This window comes from Glandiceps talaboti, chromosome 9 (assembly GCF_964340395.1).
Source record: "Glandiceps talaboti chromosome 9, keGlaTala1.1, whole genome shotgun sequence".
NCBI classification, from domain to species: Eukaryota; Metazoa; Hemichordata; class Enteropneusta; family Spengelidae; genus Glandiceps; species Glandiceps talaboti.
This window is the reverse complement of record NC_135557.1, coordinates 20145098-20163393: the sequence shown is the minus strand read 5'-3', so window position 1 is coordinate 20163393 and position 18296 is coordinate 20145098. Positions and strand designations below refer to the sequence as shown.

The following is an 18296-nucleotide window of genomic DNA, read 5'->3' as shown; positions in this document are numbered from 1 at the left end:
AGGGTTGTAAACTTCAAATCCAATTCTGCACCCTTCTACATTATCAGCCAATCCGCAACATCCTCATTTGCATACTCTATCCTGATTCGACCAGAAGCTGAAGGTGACCTCATTCGACCGAGCGATTTTCCACAGCAAGTATCTTGAGTATCAACACAGGACGTTCTTAGTACTCACTAAAATCACACTTCAGACCCACTATAAAAGTGTGATGTTTTCAGATAACATGTAACTTGTGGTTAATTCTATATTGTCGTGCAATTTGGAATGACAGTGAACCAGAATTCAGACAACTTGCGTAAGGAAGGGCATGCCAGGCATGCGGCCGCGGTTGAAGTTTAAATATGGCCGACAGTTCACATGTAAAGTTAAACGACATGAACGTGTCTTGCCTTTCCAAAATGCAAATATTTGGCAAGTAAAAATAATTAAAATAATTACAACTTTAATTTGGCTTCAGACTTTGCATTAGGTTTTGCGTATCTTTCCCCGTTTTACATGTAAATCCGAAAAGGTTCTCTCTCATCATGTCATCAGTGTCAGTGATCATACCGCGCGGGGTAGTCCTCGGGTGCACGAGTCTGTATTACTGACTTGACTCTAAACACCGGAGGGGGAGGGACAATTGTCAGAATCGAGTCCCGAATTCCTCCGTATGCAAGCAGGACTACGTGCGGGGCTGCTTTGAGTACGAGCGAAGTGAGGCATGTTGAGGTACTTTGTTGAGAATTATAAATATTGCGAAATGTCAAGTACAAGGTTTAAATACAATGGAATGATGAAAAAAATGGCAGAGTCTGCTGACAGGCGCCGGTCACAAAAAACACTCTGAATTAAAATATCAGACGATGTACATGCATGTATTAATCGCCGACAATCCACCCGTATGCACGAGGGACTAACCCGGAAGCAAGTCGTTGTCAGCCATACGTTACAGTGGTAACATCGTCCGAGAAATCGCTGCGTTCAGAGTGTCACTGTCATTATTCACAGAATTGTTGTTTTCGAGTGAAAACCCGTCTTGAATTGTATAACTCTAACAAATGAAGACATGTCAAGTTATATTTTGAAAGTTGTATCGCTAGTTTGAGACGATTTTCTCACGTACTATAGTACTATCGAGGCTTACTTGGAAGTAGTAGGACCTTCCAGTTCATCGGGAAGTTTAGCCAGTCCGATAATTCTTTCTGGTTTAGTTTACAACACTTTTGATCACGCAGATTTTGTTGTTGTGATGAAAAGAAATTAAAAAAAGATCATTTCAACCATTTCGTTGTGTTTTCTTTGTGAAAGGTAACCGAACATGAACGAGTGTTACCACTGTAACGTATGGCTGAGAATGACTCTCTTCCGGGTACTTGAGATTGTCGCCGTACGGAAACTAAGATGGCGATTAATACATTTCTTCCCTATATATATCTACCACAACTAGAACAAGTTGAATGTTGTTGACTTTGTAAATTTGTTAGAAAATTGAAATTCAAATTGCCTCAAAATTATTTTAGATCCCTAGTTTATTTCATTCTTCATTAAAATTTTCCAGGGTTACAGCTGTAAGACACTGGAATTACTTATAGCCAACCTCAAAATCCTCTTTTTTTCTTTTTCTTGTGTGCATTTCCCAGTCATTTTTTTCTGGGATTTTGTGCAATTTTTCATAACAGTAGATTTTTGTTATAAAATGGTGACTATGGTATAAAAGTACAATACATTACCAACTTCTGTGTAAAATGTGTTTTATAGTGAGACATCATATGAAACCACTAACCACTTTATTGCATCGCTAAAACAAAACTGCATAGTGACTCGAAGAGCTGAAGACCTGAACCACTTCTACATGTCACCAAAATAAAAAATTAAATTAAAAAAAAAACAGCGGAGCTATTCTGACCGATAGGTCGCTTGTTAGGCATACATGTAAACTTTGTTTTCAATAAAATAAATTAGGATATTCCAGTTTTATCTGAATTCAACTAAATCAGTTTGTAGAATAGTATGTTCTAAATTGTGTATTTGTTAGGGTTCTCGTTCCATTTTATTTGTTAAATTCATCCAAATGTGTCTGCTAAAAATGTCTGCTTACTACTAGCATGGAATTGAGGTCAATATGTATGTTAGATTTAGTCAGTTTATAATGACACTCCTGGCAATCATTGCATACAATTCAGATATTACTTGATTGATGACTTTCACTGTACAATGTATATGCTACACTGCTATCATTAAGTAGCTCAGATCCCACAGGATTGTGCCAAGCCTACTACCCAGCATCCAGTGTGCATGCAAGATCCTACGGTTGCAAACCCAATAGACAATTTTGGCGCTCCAAAAATTTGAAGTTTTTTTCTGCAGAAAAGACTACTACGCTGTGGATTGAATTAAAATTTGACTAATATTTATATATGTGTTGTAAAGTCATGAATTTGAACAAAATTTCAAAATGTATTCTCACCAAGATCAGATCGGATCTGACATCAAAATCCAAGCCGTTAAAATTTTACTGAGGGAAACTAAATTGTCAGTGTACTACATACATGTATGAATTAAAACATGCTATACAACATAGATTTCTCTTGTGGTTGAAATGGGCACAGTGATCAGTTGCTTGTCTAAACCCCTGTAAAGTGTGGATTTCATTATTGAATTATGGATTCTTGTATGGTTATCAACAATGACAGAATTTATTACCCTGCTCAACAACCATACCTTACCTATCCCATAAATAGCGCCACCTAGTGGTTAAACTTTTGATTTGCTCAACAACCATACCTTAGCTATCCCATAAACAGCGCCCCCTAGTGGTCAAACTTTTGATTTGTCTGTGTGATCAAACTTTCATCATTGGTATTGAAGAATACATTTGTAAATGTCTTTGATGACAAGCATGGTTATTTTTTTTCTTTCAAGTAGACTACAGTTTCATTACACAATGTCACACAAGCTCAATGAATGAACTTTGTTCATGTAGGACAAACCCCCTTCGTAAAATGAACGTTCACAAGTGCAACATCGACACATTTATATATGGTGTAAACCATGGCAAAACTGAAAGTTATAGCAAACAAAACAAAAAATAAATAAAAATGGAATGTATACGCTGGTCATTCTACTTAACAACACAAAATGCATACATCACTGTTTTTGCTATGTTTGAAATATGAGTCAAAATGCTCAAAATTGTCATTACTTTCTCAAATTTTATATTACTAGTGCTCAGTGTGCCCTAAGCCAATTTGACGTGCCACTGACGCACAATTTCTAGCACCAAAATTTGGTGTTCCCCTATCTCTTACTACGTGGTAACTCACAAGAAATGCTAGTTTTTATCATTTTGACTCACAACAACAAAATCTGGCTATCATTGGAGGACACACTGCTAGTGCTGGTATAATTATATTATTCACCAATATTTTTCTTCATTCAGCTGGAAAATACTTGTGACCAAAGGTTCCATGCAAATACCCTCATTGTAGAATATATTAAGTTTGAAAGTAAGGGTTGTATTCATTTAATTTGGTAATTTAATAGCAGACAGGACTTGGTCATTTTCTGAAATTGTTTGTGCTAAGAATATAAAACCCAAATTACCTTAAGGGTGAAAGGTGCCGCTAGGATCTAGGAGAAGAGGGGATTATTGTGGTAGGGGGTGTTTAAGGAAGATAGAAATGTCATGGTGTGGGGCAAGTCATAATGCAGGGAGAAGGCAAGTCACAGTGAGATTGGGAAATGTCATAAATAGAAGGGGTAGATCACAGCGTGAGAAGGAAGTGTCACATACATGTATCGAGGGAGAGGGGCAGATCACGGAGAGAGGGACAGATCACGGAGAGAGGGGCAGATCACGGAGAGAGCTCGAGAGGGAATAAATAAAACTGTCAAGGGTCCTTGTACAATAAATTTAAGATTTTAAATGAGAACTCGGATAAATGCATGTTAGCTTTACATTATTCTGGTAGTCAGTTTAATGGGGGAATGTGTGCATGTTCACTATGCTTGACTAGAGTTGAATGTGACAGTATAGGTCATGAAAACCTAATCAATCTCATGAATGAATAAACAATTTGTGATCTAATTAAGAAATGATACCTCTATTATTGAGGAGATATAGTCTAGTTGTCAGCAAATATGACAAACCTATTGCTGTTCTTCACGTGTTTACTAAATTGCAGTGTACATGTATAGAGCTGTAATGCATTTTGAAGACTTAATTGAACTTTCCATGAACTCAAAGAGACGATAATATTATAACATAGTTGTTTGTCAGTCACTGAATCCTCCATGCATTCTAATGAAATCATGAAAGTTTGTTGACCTCAGTGACAATGCATTGTGGGAAAGAAGCGATCCTGTGCTGTGGTAACCTGAAAATGTAGCTCGTCAGCAGTTGTGTATTAATGCAAGTGTTTATACATAGTGCATATGTGTACGTTCCTAATTATTTAGATGTGTGTTTTAGATTTCCAAGGACAAAAAGATAGAAATCTGGTAAAATGTAATTTGCGGTATTTTGTTTTGGATGGAAATATTGGTTACATGTTACAGCACAATGCTTTGTCATGATTAAATAAGAGTATTGCCTGTGGTCTGTATAAGTGTCATGTCAGGGGTAGGGGGTGGGAGTGGGGACGGAGTGAGACTAAAATGTGTTTTCAGTCTCAACACACCTGTTTCTTCCTCTCCCCCCTCTCTCTCTCTCTCTCTCTCTCTCTCTCTCTCTCTCTCTCTCTCTCTCTCTCTCTCTCTCTCTCTCTCTCTCTCTCTCTCTCTCTCTCTCTCTCTCTCTCTCTCTCTCTCTCTCTCTCTCTCTCTCTCTCTCTCCCTCCCTCCCTCCCTCCCTCCCTCCCTCCCCTCCCTCCCCTCCCTGCCTTCCTCCCCCCTCCCTGATCATTCATCCTCTCTGGTATTAATCAAGTAAGCTTTTTTTCCATGCAGGTGAAATGCCTTTTTGTGAAGTTGATGGAATGACACCCGATGATGAAAACACATATCAAGTCATTGAAGGTTCAACAGCCACGTTATTGTGTAACAGTGATGCAACACCACCAGGTGAACTCTACTGGACTAAGGATGGAGAAGAGACTGGACAATCAGGAAATTCACCAGCAGAATGGACACCAACCTTTACCAAGGATGATGCTAATCTTCTTTTTAACTGCGAGATGAGACACCCCACTTTGAAGAGGAAGATCGCCTGTGAAGAAGAAATCTACTTTGATGTACAATGTAAGTTATAACGTTCCTCACCTGTCAACAAATTCTTGGTACCACAAATAGAATATTATTATTAGACTTTATTAGTCCCCGCCGGACGAAGTCCGGGACGGGGACTTATGGATTGGGGTCCGTGTGTCCATGCGTCCGTCCGTAGCCGTTTCTTAAAGATGCCTGGACCGATTTTTTTCAAACTTGGTACAGGGGCAACATACAATGGCATACATATGCACGTCAATTTGTTTCATGATACGATCCAATATGGCCGCCTAGCAGCCATTTTGTTTGCAAATTTTCCCTGTCTAAGGCCATAACTCAGACATGCTTGAACAGATCTCATTCAAAGTTGGTATTAGGACAGTGTTCTATGACATACATGTGCATATTCATTGTTGTCATGATACGATCCAATATGGCCGCCTAGCAGCCATTTTGTTTGTGAATTTTCCATGTCCAAAGCCATAACTCAGACATGCTTGAACAGATCTCATTCAAAGTTGGTATTGGGACAGTGTTCTATGACATACATGTGCATATCCATTTTCGTTGTGATACGATCTCCCATACCCGACCATCCTTTATTGTTGTAGGCATGTTCCATGTCCAACAAGCAGACACAACATATCTAAGTCTGTTTGATTTAGGTTCACAGGTGTTGTTGCGTGATCAGAGTAGTGATAATTCCTTAAAAAACAATCATAGCGGGGACTATGTCATTCTCAATGACTTGTTTAATCTCGATAGACTGTTGAGCCAGTGGCTCTTCTCACACAGTGTCGAGAAAAATTATAATATATAAATATAAAAATATTACTGCCTAGGCACATGATAAAAATGCCAAACATTCAATTTCTTGGTTGACGCCATAGCTTAAACTCCACTTCCACAAAATAGGAAAAAAGTAGTACTCACTGTATGCAAATTTAGGTCACTGTGGGTCACTTGTGCATACCATGTGACATGATCTAAGCCAATCATTGAAGGTTGTATGCAAATTGAGGTCACTGTGGGTCACTTGTGCAAATCATGTGACATGATCTACGCCAATCATTGAAGGCTGTATGCAAACAATGTGTTCTAAAAAAGTATTATATTGTCGTTTACAGTTGCACCAACCTTGACTTTGAGTACAGCAACCAAAGATGTGAAACTGGTAGAGGGCAGTAATCTGTTAGTTACATGTGAAGTCACAGATACCAACCCAGATATAAACGAAGGCAGTCTTGGTTGGACAACTGCTGTTGCTGGTGTGGATATTCCTAGTGACAATAATGGTATTCTGGACTTGATGGGGGTTACAAAAAGCCATGCTGGAGACTATGTCTGTTCAGCTCAAAATACATTCCATGATGGTAACCTAGGAACAACAGAAGAAACTATCCAAATTGATATTCAGTGTAAGTATGCGTGTGTTATACAAAATGTTGCCATGTTTAGTGTAAGTATGGGTTATACCAGACATTACTATGGTTGATGTATTGTGTAAGTGTGGGTGATACCAGGCATTAATTACTATGGTTGATGTGTAATGTAAGTGTGGGTGATACCAGACATTACAACGGTTGATGTTTAGTGTAAGTATGGGTGATACAAGACATTACTATGGTTGATGTGTTGTGTAAGTGTGGGTTATACCAGACATTACTATGGTTGATGTGTAATGTAAGTGTGGGTGATACCAGACATTACCATGGTTGATGTGTAATGTAAGTGTGGGTGATACCAGACATTACTATGGTTGATGTGTAATGTAAGTGTGGGTGATACCAGACATTACTATGGTTGATGTGTTGTGTAAGTATGGGTTATACCAGACATTACTATGGTTGATGTGTAGTGTAAGTGTTGGTGATACCAGACATTAATATGGTTGATGTGTAATGTAAGTGTGGGTGATACCAGACATTACCATGGTTGATGTGTAATGTAAGTGTTTGTGATACCAGACATTACAACGGTTGATGTTTAGTGTAAGTATGGGTTATACCAGACATTACCATGGTTGATGTGTAATGTAAGTGTGTGTGATACCAGACATTACTATGGTTGATGTGTTGTGTAAGTGTCGGTGATACCAGACATTAATATGGTTGATGTGTAATGTAAGTGTTTGTGATACCAGACATTACAACGGTTGATGTTTAGTGTAAGTATGGGTTATACCAGACATTACCATGGTTGATGTGTAATGTAAGTGTGGGTGATACCAGACACTACTATGGTTGATGTGTAATGTAAGTGTGGGTGATACCAGACATTACTATGGTTGATGTGTAATGTAAGTATGGGTGATACCAGACATTACTATGGTTGATGTGTAATGTAAGTGTGGGTGATACCAGACACTACTATGGTTGATGTGTAATGTAAGTGTGGGTGATACCAGACACTACTATGGTTGATGTGTAATGTAAGTGTTTGTGATACCAGACATTACAACGGTTGATGTTTAGTGTAAGTATGGGTTATACCAGACATTACTATGGTTGATGTATTGTGTAAGTGTGGGTGATACCAGGCATTAATTACCATGGTTGATGTGTAATGTAAGTGTGGGTGATACCAGACATTACTATGGTTGATGTGTAGTGTAAGTGTGGGTGATACCAGACATTACTATGGTTGATGTGTAATGTAAGTATGGGTTATACCAGACATTACTATGGTTGTTGTGTAATGTAAGTATGGGTTATACCAGACATTACTATGGTTGATGTGTAGTGTAAGTGTGGGTGATACCAGACATTACTATGGTTGATGTGTAATGTAAGTGTGGGTGATACCAGACATTACTATGGTTGATGTGTAGTGTAAGTGTGGGTGATACCAGACATTACTACGGTTGATGTGTAATGTAAGTATGGGTGATACCAGACATTACTATGGTTGATGTGTAGTGTAAGTGTGGGTGATACCAGACATTACTATGGTTGATGTGTAGTGTAAGTATGGGTGATACCAGACATTACTATGGTTGATGTGTTGTGTAAGTGTTGGTGATACCAGACATTACCATGGTTGATGTGTAATGTAAGTGTTGGTGATACCAGACATTACTATGGTTGATGTGTAATGTAAGTGTGGGTGATACCAGACATTACTATGGTTGATGTGTAGTGTAAGTGTTGGTGATACCAGACATTACTATGGTTGATGTGTAGTGTAAGTGTGGGTGATACCAGACATTACTATGGTTGATGTGTAATGTAAGTGTTGGTGATACCAGACATTACTATGGTTGATGTGTAATGTAAGTATGGGTGATACCAGGCATTACTATGGTTGATGTGTAGTGTAAGTGTGGGTGATGCCAGACATTACTATGGTTGATGTGTAGTGTAAGTGTGGGTGATACCAGATATTAATATGGTTGATGTTTAGTGTAAATATGGGTGATACCAGACATTACCATGGTAACAAAATATTGCTGATAATGTTTGACTATATACTTACAATCAATAACCTTGCAGTGTAGAGTTACTGGTCGGGTTGTGGTCTTTTTTTCACAAAGTAGTTTTTCTTCTTTCACAGATCCACCTGTCTTAAATCTACCAAACAACTCCACCCTCAAGGTTGGTGACAGCCTCAATATCAACTGTAGTGAGTATGTGACTGAAGCTAACCCAGCAGTTCATAAAGTCAAATGGATTCGATTTAATACCGATATCCGCCCACGTAGCCCAGTACTCTCAATAGAAGCAGTTCAACGTACTGACTTTGGTATGTACAGCTGTGAAGCTACTAACAGTTTTGCTGATGGTACAGAAGGAAAGGCAACCGCCAATACAGAAATCTATGTCCAATGTAAGTACTGCTCAAAGTAAACTATTACTCTGGAAATATTCCCTGCTTGCCTTAGTGAAATCTGAATATAGTGTCTCTACCTTTTTCATTCATTCTGATATTACAAATTCTGTAGCAGTTGAGTACAGTGTATTGTTATTGTAAAACATAGTTATTCATGGTAGCTCAAATAAGTTATTATTCTTATAAAATATCTTTATTCAGGGTAAAACTCAATAAGCGTTACAAACAACGCAGAGCGTTGCAGGGTCAGCTTCTTTCCATTGAGGCCCTCATACATCAAATCGACAATCACGCAAAAGTCCACTTACAGATTCAAAAACACATTAGGACATAAAATACACACATTGTGACATTATAGCTCCAGATAAATAACTGCTAGGCAGAAGAAATGTCTCTGTAATTGTCTTTGAAGTGTTTAAAAGTTTTAGCCTGCAAGTGTAACATAATTGTCACGTCAGTGCAGTAAGGTCATATCTGCCTAGACAGTTGCATTGCAGAAACAACCTTACTGCGTTGATGCGACGTGTCACAGTACTAAATTGAAGCAGGACAGTAGAAGATAGTTACCTTGGAAATCAATCTGATTAAAATCTGATGTGGTGAAAGTGGCTGGATGCCTTTATTTACCCCTATTTCCATCATTTTGTGTCGTTTGTTTTGTTCTGAGTGATCGCCGCCTTCCCACATCTGAACCTATGTATTAAATAGACAATCGCGTTTGAATCCCATTTGAATTCAGGACTCAAAATTTGCGTGTCCAAAGCCTACCAATTCTTGTCATGGGGCTACCATAGTTTGCAGCTGGTAGCCTACTCAGGTTACCACTGATTATGTGATGAAGATGGAAGACTTTGGACATGAAAGAGTTTTAATAACACATATATTTCCAGCAGAGGAAATCTGTTTTCAGTTCAGGAATGTAGGACTACTGGTCACCATCTGTTCTGAAAGTTGTAGCCCAATTGGACTGCCAAAGAAAAAATTAATTTCAAGCAGTGGAATTAGGCTTAGTGTTTAGGTGTGAACAAACAATAGAAAAAGTTGACCCACAAAAAAATAGTAATTAATGGATTGTTCCTGTATGCTTCTTTCTTTATTTATTCCTTGTAGATGCTCCTATAGTCACCGTACAGAGCACCATGCGTGTCAAAGAGGGCGGCGATTTGGAAATCAGGTGTACTGTTACTTCTGACCCAGCACCAGAAATCGTCCAATGGTTCACAGAATCTTCTGAAGACCCTGTTTCTACTGAAGATGTCTTGAAAATACCCAATGTTGGACGCGGTGAAGCTGGGGAGTATACTTGCAACGCCAAAAACAAATTCTATGACGGTAGTATTGGTGAAGGAAATGGAAAGACCAGAGTTATAATTGAATGTAAGTAGTATTACAATTATCAAAGTTAGTCCGAAAGATCCAGTCATTGGCTCAGTAATGTGACCACTGGCTACTTGTTGAGACTTTAAACCCCCCCCCCCAAAAAAAAAAGAAAGAAAAGAAAAGGTGTTTCCTATAACCTCAGAAAATAGGGTAGATATGTTGGGATTCGATTTGATTTTTAAAAATTGTTTTTGTTTTTTGAACAATATCGCTTCGACCCATAAATAAACAAAATGTCGGTCAGAATACCCCCTTTGTGATGGTTTGATGAGAAATATGTACAGGCATCACCGGGGAAAGAAATTAGATTTACATGAAGGTCAAGTTGTCAAAATATTTTTGTAGCTTTGTGATTTAAATGGTTAAAAAAAATAGGGTCAGAGGTTTTGGTTTATTGGACATACACAAGAAAACTTATATAGCCTAAGCAGGAACCGCCTGGATCTTTCAGGCTAGCTTCATACACTCCTGGAAAGTCATGGAATTTCAAAGGCATCCTGGAAAAATTCCACCAACTGGAAAATTGATCAACTTGTTTATTAAATTGGTCAACGTTCCTGTAAAGTGTCGATGAGATAGGTGAGAAATATTATTTAAAAAATGGTCGTGTTGACATATGAAATGAAATGTATTCCACTGGCAAAACATCCCTGGAAAATTAAGTAGTTAATCTGATAAAAATACAGACTTTTAAACTTTTTTTCGCATCATTCTATAACATTTCAGATCCACCGGTAGTTACAATTGAAGGACCTGATAAGGCAGTAAGTGAAGGAAAACCAATTCAATTGAACTGTACCATTGACAGCGAACCTAAACCATTGCCCAATGGTTACACATGGAAAGTTGAACAAGGTGGCGTAGTAACTGTCTTGGATGAGAAGTCAACAGTCCTTGATCTGGGTGTTGCTGATGCTAGTGACACTGGCAACTACACGTGTATTGGTAGCATTCAGTTTAATGATGGATCAACGGTCGATGAAACTGCATCAATTGATATTGTTGTCAAGAGTAAGTGTACTCATGAATATTATATTTCATTGCTTTCATATACCCTTCTGTGAGTGGCCTAGAGTGCATCACATGGTAGGGATCAAAATCCCATAGTGACCTCAATTTACATACAGGGGCAGTATTTGCAATGTGTTTTCCGAAACATTCACGTAGCACAGAATTCTTATCGAGAATTTGCTTTGGCTATAGAAAGAATATGTACTTGAGAATGTGGTGTGTTATAAAACCTGTATTGCCTGGCCTTATTCAGACACTGGCAGACATCATATTACCCCTTGTGTTGTCATGTAGCAATTGCTTCAGTAAAGCTGAAATACTTCCTACGTAACAACCCTCATGGTAATAGATGTCTACTCGTGCTCTCATAGCCAGACAATAAGTGTAATATAGAATAGACGTCTTGAAGTATAGTGCCCCCTTGTGATGAAATGTAGTTAATGTTATGTACACCTGTTGAATTATAGCACCCCTAGTGTTGAAATGTAGTCAGTTATTTAGACCGCTTGAAGTATAGCGCCCCCTTGTGATGAAATGTAGTCCATGTTATGATTTGATGTTAGAATACTAAGATGCTCCATGGAGTCCGTCTTGTGGAAATACTTTATCCCAGGAAGGAGAAATTGGCTGGTCCCCTCTCACAAAATTAAGATAAGATGCTCAAGACACGCTGATTTGGCAGTTAGTTATTTCTGTTTTAGTTCAAAAGGTTTGTCGACAATAGAGTAAACTTACTTGGGTAACCTTTACCAGTTTTTTCTTGACAAAAATTTCTTCTGTAAATCCACAGCTACACCAAAGATCTCAAACAAGGATAAAAGTCTTGTAAACTTAGAAGCAGGTAAAGATGCTGTGTTACAATGCCAAGCTACTGCTTACCCAGACCCACAATTCCAATGGAGCAACTCATCAGATGGAGTGTTAGCAAACAGTGATAAATACACCATTGAAGAGAAGTTTGAAGGAGGACTATTTACTAGTACTCTCACCATTGCTGCCGTCCAGGATGCTGACTATGGACTCTATAGGTGTACAGCCACCAATGATGTTGGTACTGATACATTCCAGGTTGAACTCAAGCCAGTGTGTAAGTATTGTTGAACTCAAACTTGTCTGCAGTGTGCCCTCAAAGACGATTTGGTGTGACAATGACGCACACAATTTCTAGTGATGCACCATGTGGTGAGTCGCAAGAAATCCAAGTTTTTCTCATTTTGACTCGCAACAAAATCAGGCTATTGTTAGAGGGCACACTACTTGTCTGTAGATATTGCGCAGATCAACTCTGGCCAGTCTGTGAGTGTTGTTGAAGTCAAACCTGTACACAGGGGTGAACAAATCATTTTGTGAACTGGTGGTCCCCGGACCAGTGCCTTAAAAAATCCAGTGGTCCGGCTGAAAGAATTAATGGTATAAGGTAACATTTGTGCAGGTCTGTCCAGAAATATCGCTTGTCTCGGACCCAGGACCAGTGGATTTGTTCACCCCTGCCCTGTACATGTAGATTTAGTTCTTGGGCAGTCCATTGACTCTCATCTTCCTTGCTGAACTAAGATTTCACTGGATGCTTATCAAGAGGACGCAGTGTTCAAAGAAAGTTCTCTAAGTAAATTCTGATAACCATTAATTCTCTTTACAGCTAAACCATCGCAGCCAACAGATGTGAAATTAACACAAAGTCATGACACCATTGCGGTTGCATTTAAGCCTGGTTATGATGGTGGAGAAGGTCAGACTTTTACCATTGAATACTCTAACACTGAAACTGGAGCCGGAGACAAAGTCAGTAACATTAAACCAACTGGCGAAGAGGTCATGAATTACACCTTGACTGGACTGAAACCTAAGACGGAATATAAAATCACTGTGCTTGCTGTCAACGACAAGGGTACAACACAAGCCGTGCCTAGCAGCGTCAAAACTAACGGTATGCAATTAATTCCCTCAATGCTACCTAGATGCATTACACATAATTATTTTGGTTACATTAGAATAGAAATTTATTTTTAATCAATTTTATATATAATAGCAGTAAAGTGAAATCACCTACTGTAAACTATTGAAAATAGGTGAAAGATCAGTGTTTTATTTAAGGGCGGTAAGTAGGTAAAATCTACCGGGGTTCCCACATCATTTTACCGGGGTTCCCCACCAAAATTATGATACATTGCATGGGAAGCACTACCAGTTTTACCTCTTTCCCCTTTCTGTTACCGGGGTTCCCAAACCTTAGCAAAAACACTGAAGATGGTAAATCTTACACATGGTCACCCTAGTGACTTAGTCACTTTTAAAACTAAATTCCAATAAGGTAACTTTACTACGATTATTTTGATTGTATTCTGATGAAAAGGGGTAAAATTTGTATTCATTCAAAAGGGATTAATTGGGAAATTCTGGACAATCTTAAGCCTACATTCTTAATTTATAAAAATATTGCATTTGCTTCACGTTTCGCAGTTTGTCAACTTCCAACAACTTCATTTTGGCCCATATAGTTAGATACAACCCTTAACACTCAAATAAAACAGTTGCATGGATTGCCACATTTGTTTATAGCATCCATATCAAGTGCAAAAGTATACCTTTTCAAATACTTTGACCATCAGCCTAGTATGTTATGTCTCTCAATGTAATCAATCTGTAAACAATGTTAGCAGTGCAAAGTAAGAGTCTAAACATAAATGCCAAAAAACATTGTTTAGATCTCATTGTGAGTTAAATATAATGCAGATCGTGATGGCTATCATCATTCATTGTAAGCAGTGTAGTGTATATGTAAACCCTGCTCTGTATGGAGAAGCATCCAGTGTATTTCAGATCTACCAACGGGGAAACTTACAGTGCATTTCGGTGGCCACCAACAGGGAAGTGTACAGTGCATTTCGGTGACCACCAACAGGGAAGTGTGCAAATGTATTTCGGTGGCTACCAACAGGGAAGTGTACATTGTATTTCGGTGGCCACCAACAGGGAAGTGTACATTGTAATTTGGTGGCTACCAATAGGAAAGTGTACAGTGCATTTCGGTGGCTACCAACAGAGAAGTGTACAGTGCATTTCGGTGACCACACCAACAGGGAAGTGTGCATTGTATTTCGGTGGCTACCAACAGGGAAGTGTACATTGTATTTTGGTGGCTACCAACAGGAAAGTGTACAGTGCATTTCAGTGGCTACCAACAGGGAAGTGTGTAGTGTATTTCGGTGACCACACCAACAAGTCCATTCAGAGTTTTGGATTCCAAACTTAAATGATTTGATTATTTTTATTTTATTCACTAGAGCCTCCACCAACTGGTGCCACAAAAAGCAACTCAACAGGAATCATTGTCGCTATTGTTATCATTATCATTATTCTGATTATTCTCATCATCGTTCTTACAATATTTGTCTTGAGAAGAAGGAGGCAACAACAAGGTAAGGAACCGCAAGACAATCTCTTATTGGTCCAATGAGATTCATCAGCTTAGTTTCATGATGATGTAGTAGTAGTAGTAGTAGTAGTAGTAGTAGTGGTGGTGGTGGTGGTGGTGGTGGTGGTGGTGGTGGTGGTGATAGTAGTAGTAGTAGTAGTGGTGGTAGTGGAAGTGGAAGTAGTAGTGGTGGTGGTGGTAGTAGTAGTGGTAGTGGTAGTAGTAGCAGTAGTAGTAGTAGTGGTAGTAGTAGCAGCAGCAGCAGTAGTAGTAGTAGAATAGTTTATTATAGTGACATGAGGTAAAGCATGACAAATCTATATATAAAAAAGTACACAACCTCCCAGCCAAATAGGTCTATATGTCACCCTAGTAAATAAAACTTAACTAGAACAGATTGAGGAACTCGTTGCTAGTAAAAAAGTGTTTATGTACAAGGCAAAAACAGAAGCCATCTGCTAATGTATAACTTGTCCCTTCTCTTTAAAAATGCTTTCTCAATAAATCCTGTACATTTCTCACTTTTCTTGACACCAAGTACTTTAGGTTTTCATTGTCTGACAAATCAGAGTAATCGTCGTCAAAATCAAAATGTACATTCCTAAGATCATTATATATATGTAAAGGTTATTTTATCACAAGCAGGATATGTTACCTTGTCCAAATATTTAGTCTAGACTTGATTGACTTGTTCAGTGGACAGTGTTTTATTTGTATGTTTGTGAAATAACCTTTTATTTATTTGATTTATTTCAGCAGGACAGCCAGCAAAGTAAGTACAAAGGAAGCCATTGGTTGGTAGGCCAAGTAACAAGCAATTTCATTGGTCCTTAACCCATGTCATCCTATTTTGCATATTAACCCATCTTAATACATGTTCTGATTGGATGACACCTCAGGAAGCCATTTTATTTGTCCATTAAAACATTATCAGAAGTTAATGTAAACTTAGGTGGTGGGAATTTTTTTAAAGAAAACCTTAAAACCTTACCCCATGTTATTGTAATGTGCGTTTGTTTATGTAAGTTTAAATTAAGACAACCAAGAAATAAAACTTAATTGACAAGTGTGTGTTTTATGTTAGTTTTTATATCCATACAAACACTATTCCTTGCACACAACACCCACCTATTGTTTCCTAATGTCTTCTCTCAGTTGTTGTTTGAACTGCAATTACAAGGAGCAATTACCCACCACATATTTATGCTCATGCATACTAACATAAAATCCTAACAGTTTAATGTTTTATGCAACATTTTCAATAACAAGTATCTAGTAATCACTTCCATACATACATACATACATACACATGCACAACACATACATACATACATACATACATACATTCATACATACATACATACATACACACACACACACACACACACATACATACATACATACACACAAATACGTACGTATGTACATACATACATACACACACATGCACGCACAACACATACATACATACATACATACACACACATACGTATGTACATACATACATACACACACATGCACGCACAACACATACATACATACATACATACATACACATGCACGCACAACACATACATACATACACATACGTATGTACATACATACACACACATGCACGCACAACACATACATACATACATACATACACACACATACATACATACATACATACACACACACATACGTATGTACATACATTCATACACACACATGCACTCACAACACATACATACATACATACATACATACATACATACATACATACATACATACATACACACACACATAAACACACACACACACACACCAATGTAAATGTCACTGTCCAACTAACATTCCTAGCAACTGTTTTCATACCTAATGTTGTCGACACCTATGTTACATGTTTCCTGCACTTCCATGTAAGTGTAATTTGTATTTGTTTTGCATGTCATTTAGTTTACTTTGAGATGTATTATCACCAATCTTAATATATATATATATATATATATACAGAAATCATATATTCTCATGACCTGACAATGCTATATTTCAAGTAAGTGCATGTTCACAGGGGATGTGATCGGGCTAATGATAAATTCATTGTTTAGATATATACGATTAATATCTCTCTTTATAAACATAGAATGAATTAAGGCTGCCCTGGTGCAGTTTTGACAATGTCTGATGAATTTAGATGAATATCTGTTATCCAGATGATTGTTTTTTGTGTAGAAGTTATCGACTTTTCACAAACATTGTCAGAATGAAGAAATATAGAGTTTAGCAGATATATGAAAAGAATAAATTAAGGTTACCCTGATGCAACTTTGGTGATGAATTGAAGGATCTAATGAATTGAACAAATGCTTTATATATTAAGGGATGATGATTGCACAATGTCGCATGATCTCCACAAATGAACATCGTTCGTTTAAGTCAAAACCCCTCCCCCTGAATGAACGTTCACAAGTGTGACATCAAACATTTATATATGATGTAAACTAGCTATGACACCACTATGATCGATGTAATGTAAAAATACGATTGTAAGCACATGAAAATACTAACAGAAACCCAACACCATATCTCACATTAGAAGTAAGTTTTTATCAACTTATCAACATCTCAGTAGTAAATACAATAGCTGTTATCATTGAAGGAGTGAAAGTTTTCCATCACAATGTGGTTAGCAGTGTGACAGTGAAGTTCAGCAATCACATTGAAACCAGATCCCCCCCCCCCCCCCATTAAACAAACGAAGTCTGCTTATTGAGCTTGTGTGACATTGCGTGATCATCCCTGGTGATTGTTCTGTGACGTACACAAATGTGAATTGGTGATACTACATCTTAACAAGTTTATACACATTACCTAATGTTTTGGTGTTCAGTTTAATGTGCATGTTTTGCATAGAATCAGTGCTTACTTCTCTTAGTACTGACAAGCTCCACAAGAAAAAATTCCTGTGTGAATTAGCTTAGAGCAAATAGGAACATGTGTTTGAAAAAAAGATCCTGAAATGTGATTTCACCAACTATGCATCACGACCTTTCTAAAATTGAATGATTAAATCTGGCACAGAAGAGGCCCACTGTACACTTCAATGATGTATTATGGGAATTGTTGGGGATTCACACTCTTTGAAACCATGGCAACACAATAATGAGACCAGCTGTGAGAACAAAGAGGGCGCCGCGCCAAACATTGCTCACTTGTTAAGTTTCCTAGCCCCAGTGTAGAGCAGGTTTCTTCTAATCTAAGCAGGGTGTTAAAATGCCAAAATGTAGCATGCCAGTAACTATTTGAGAGAGGTCGCATGCTTCAGAGTTAGTGAAAAAGGATGTGTGTTCACTTTAAGCATGGAGTAATGAAGTGATGATAAAACCAATCCCTATCTTGGTACCCCTTTATGTAAGAAATGGCTGAGGTGTTGGATACTGTCTAGTTACTGAAATATAACCATATTTTTATTCAACTGTCTAAATATATT

General features: G+C 38.0%; 1 protein-coding gene across 6 annotated transcripts in view; it reads left to right on the top strand.

Moving 5' to 3' along the window:
• LOC144440492 (nephrin-like) overlaps positions 1-18296 on the top strand; it is a 78303-nt gene that overhangs the window by 47092 nt on the left and 12915 nt on the right. For 5 of the 6 annotated variants that reach the window (XM_078129875.1, XM_078129876.1, XM_078129871.1 and 2 more), the window contains exons 4-12: positions 4933-5223; positions 6318-6608; positions 8743-9015; positions 10129-10395; positions 11125-11409; positions 12200-12496; positions 13049-13336; positions 14694-14828; positions 15581-15596. In XM_078129875.1, coding sequence (XP_077986001.1) covers positions 4933-5223; positions 6318-6608; positions 8743-9015; positions 10129-10395; positions 11125-11409; positions 12200-12496; positions 13049-13336; positions 14694-14828; positions 15581-15596 — 2143 coding nt within the window. The remainder of the gene's footprint in view (positions 1-4932; positions 5224-6317; positions 6609-8742; positions 9016-10128; positions 10396-11124; positions 11410-12199; positions 12497-13048; positions 13337-14693; positions 14829-15580; positions 15597-18296) is intronic. The other variant, XM_078129873.1, reaches the window with a different exon arrangement.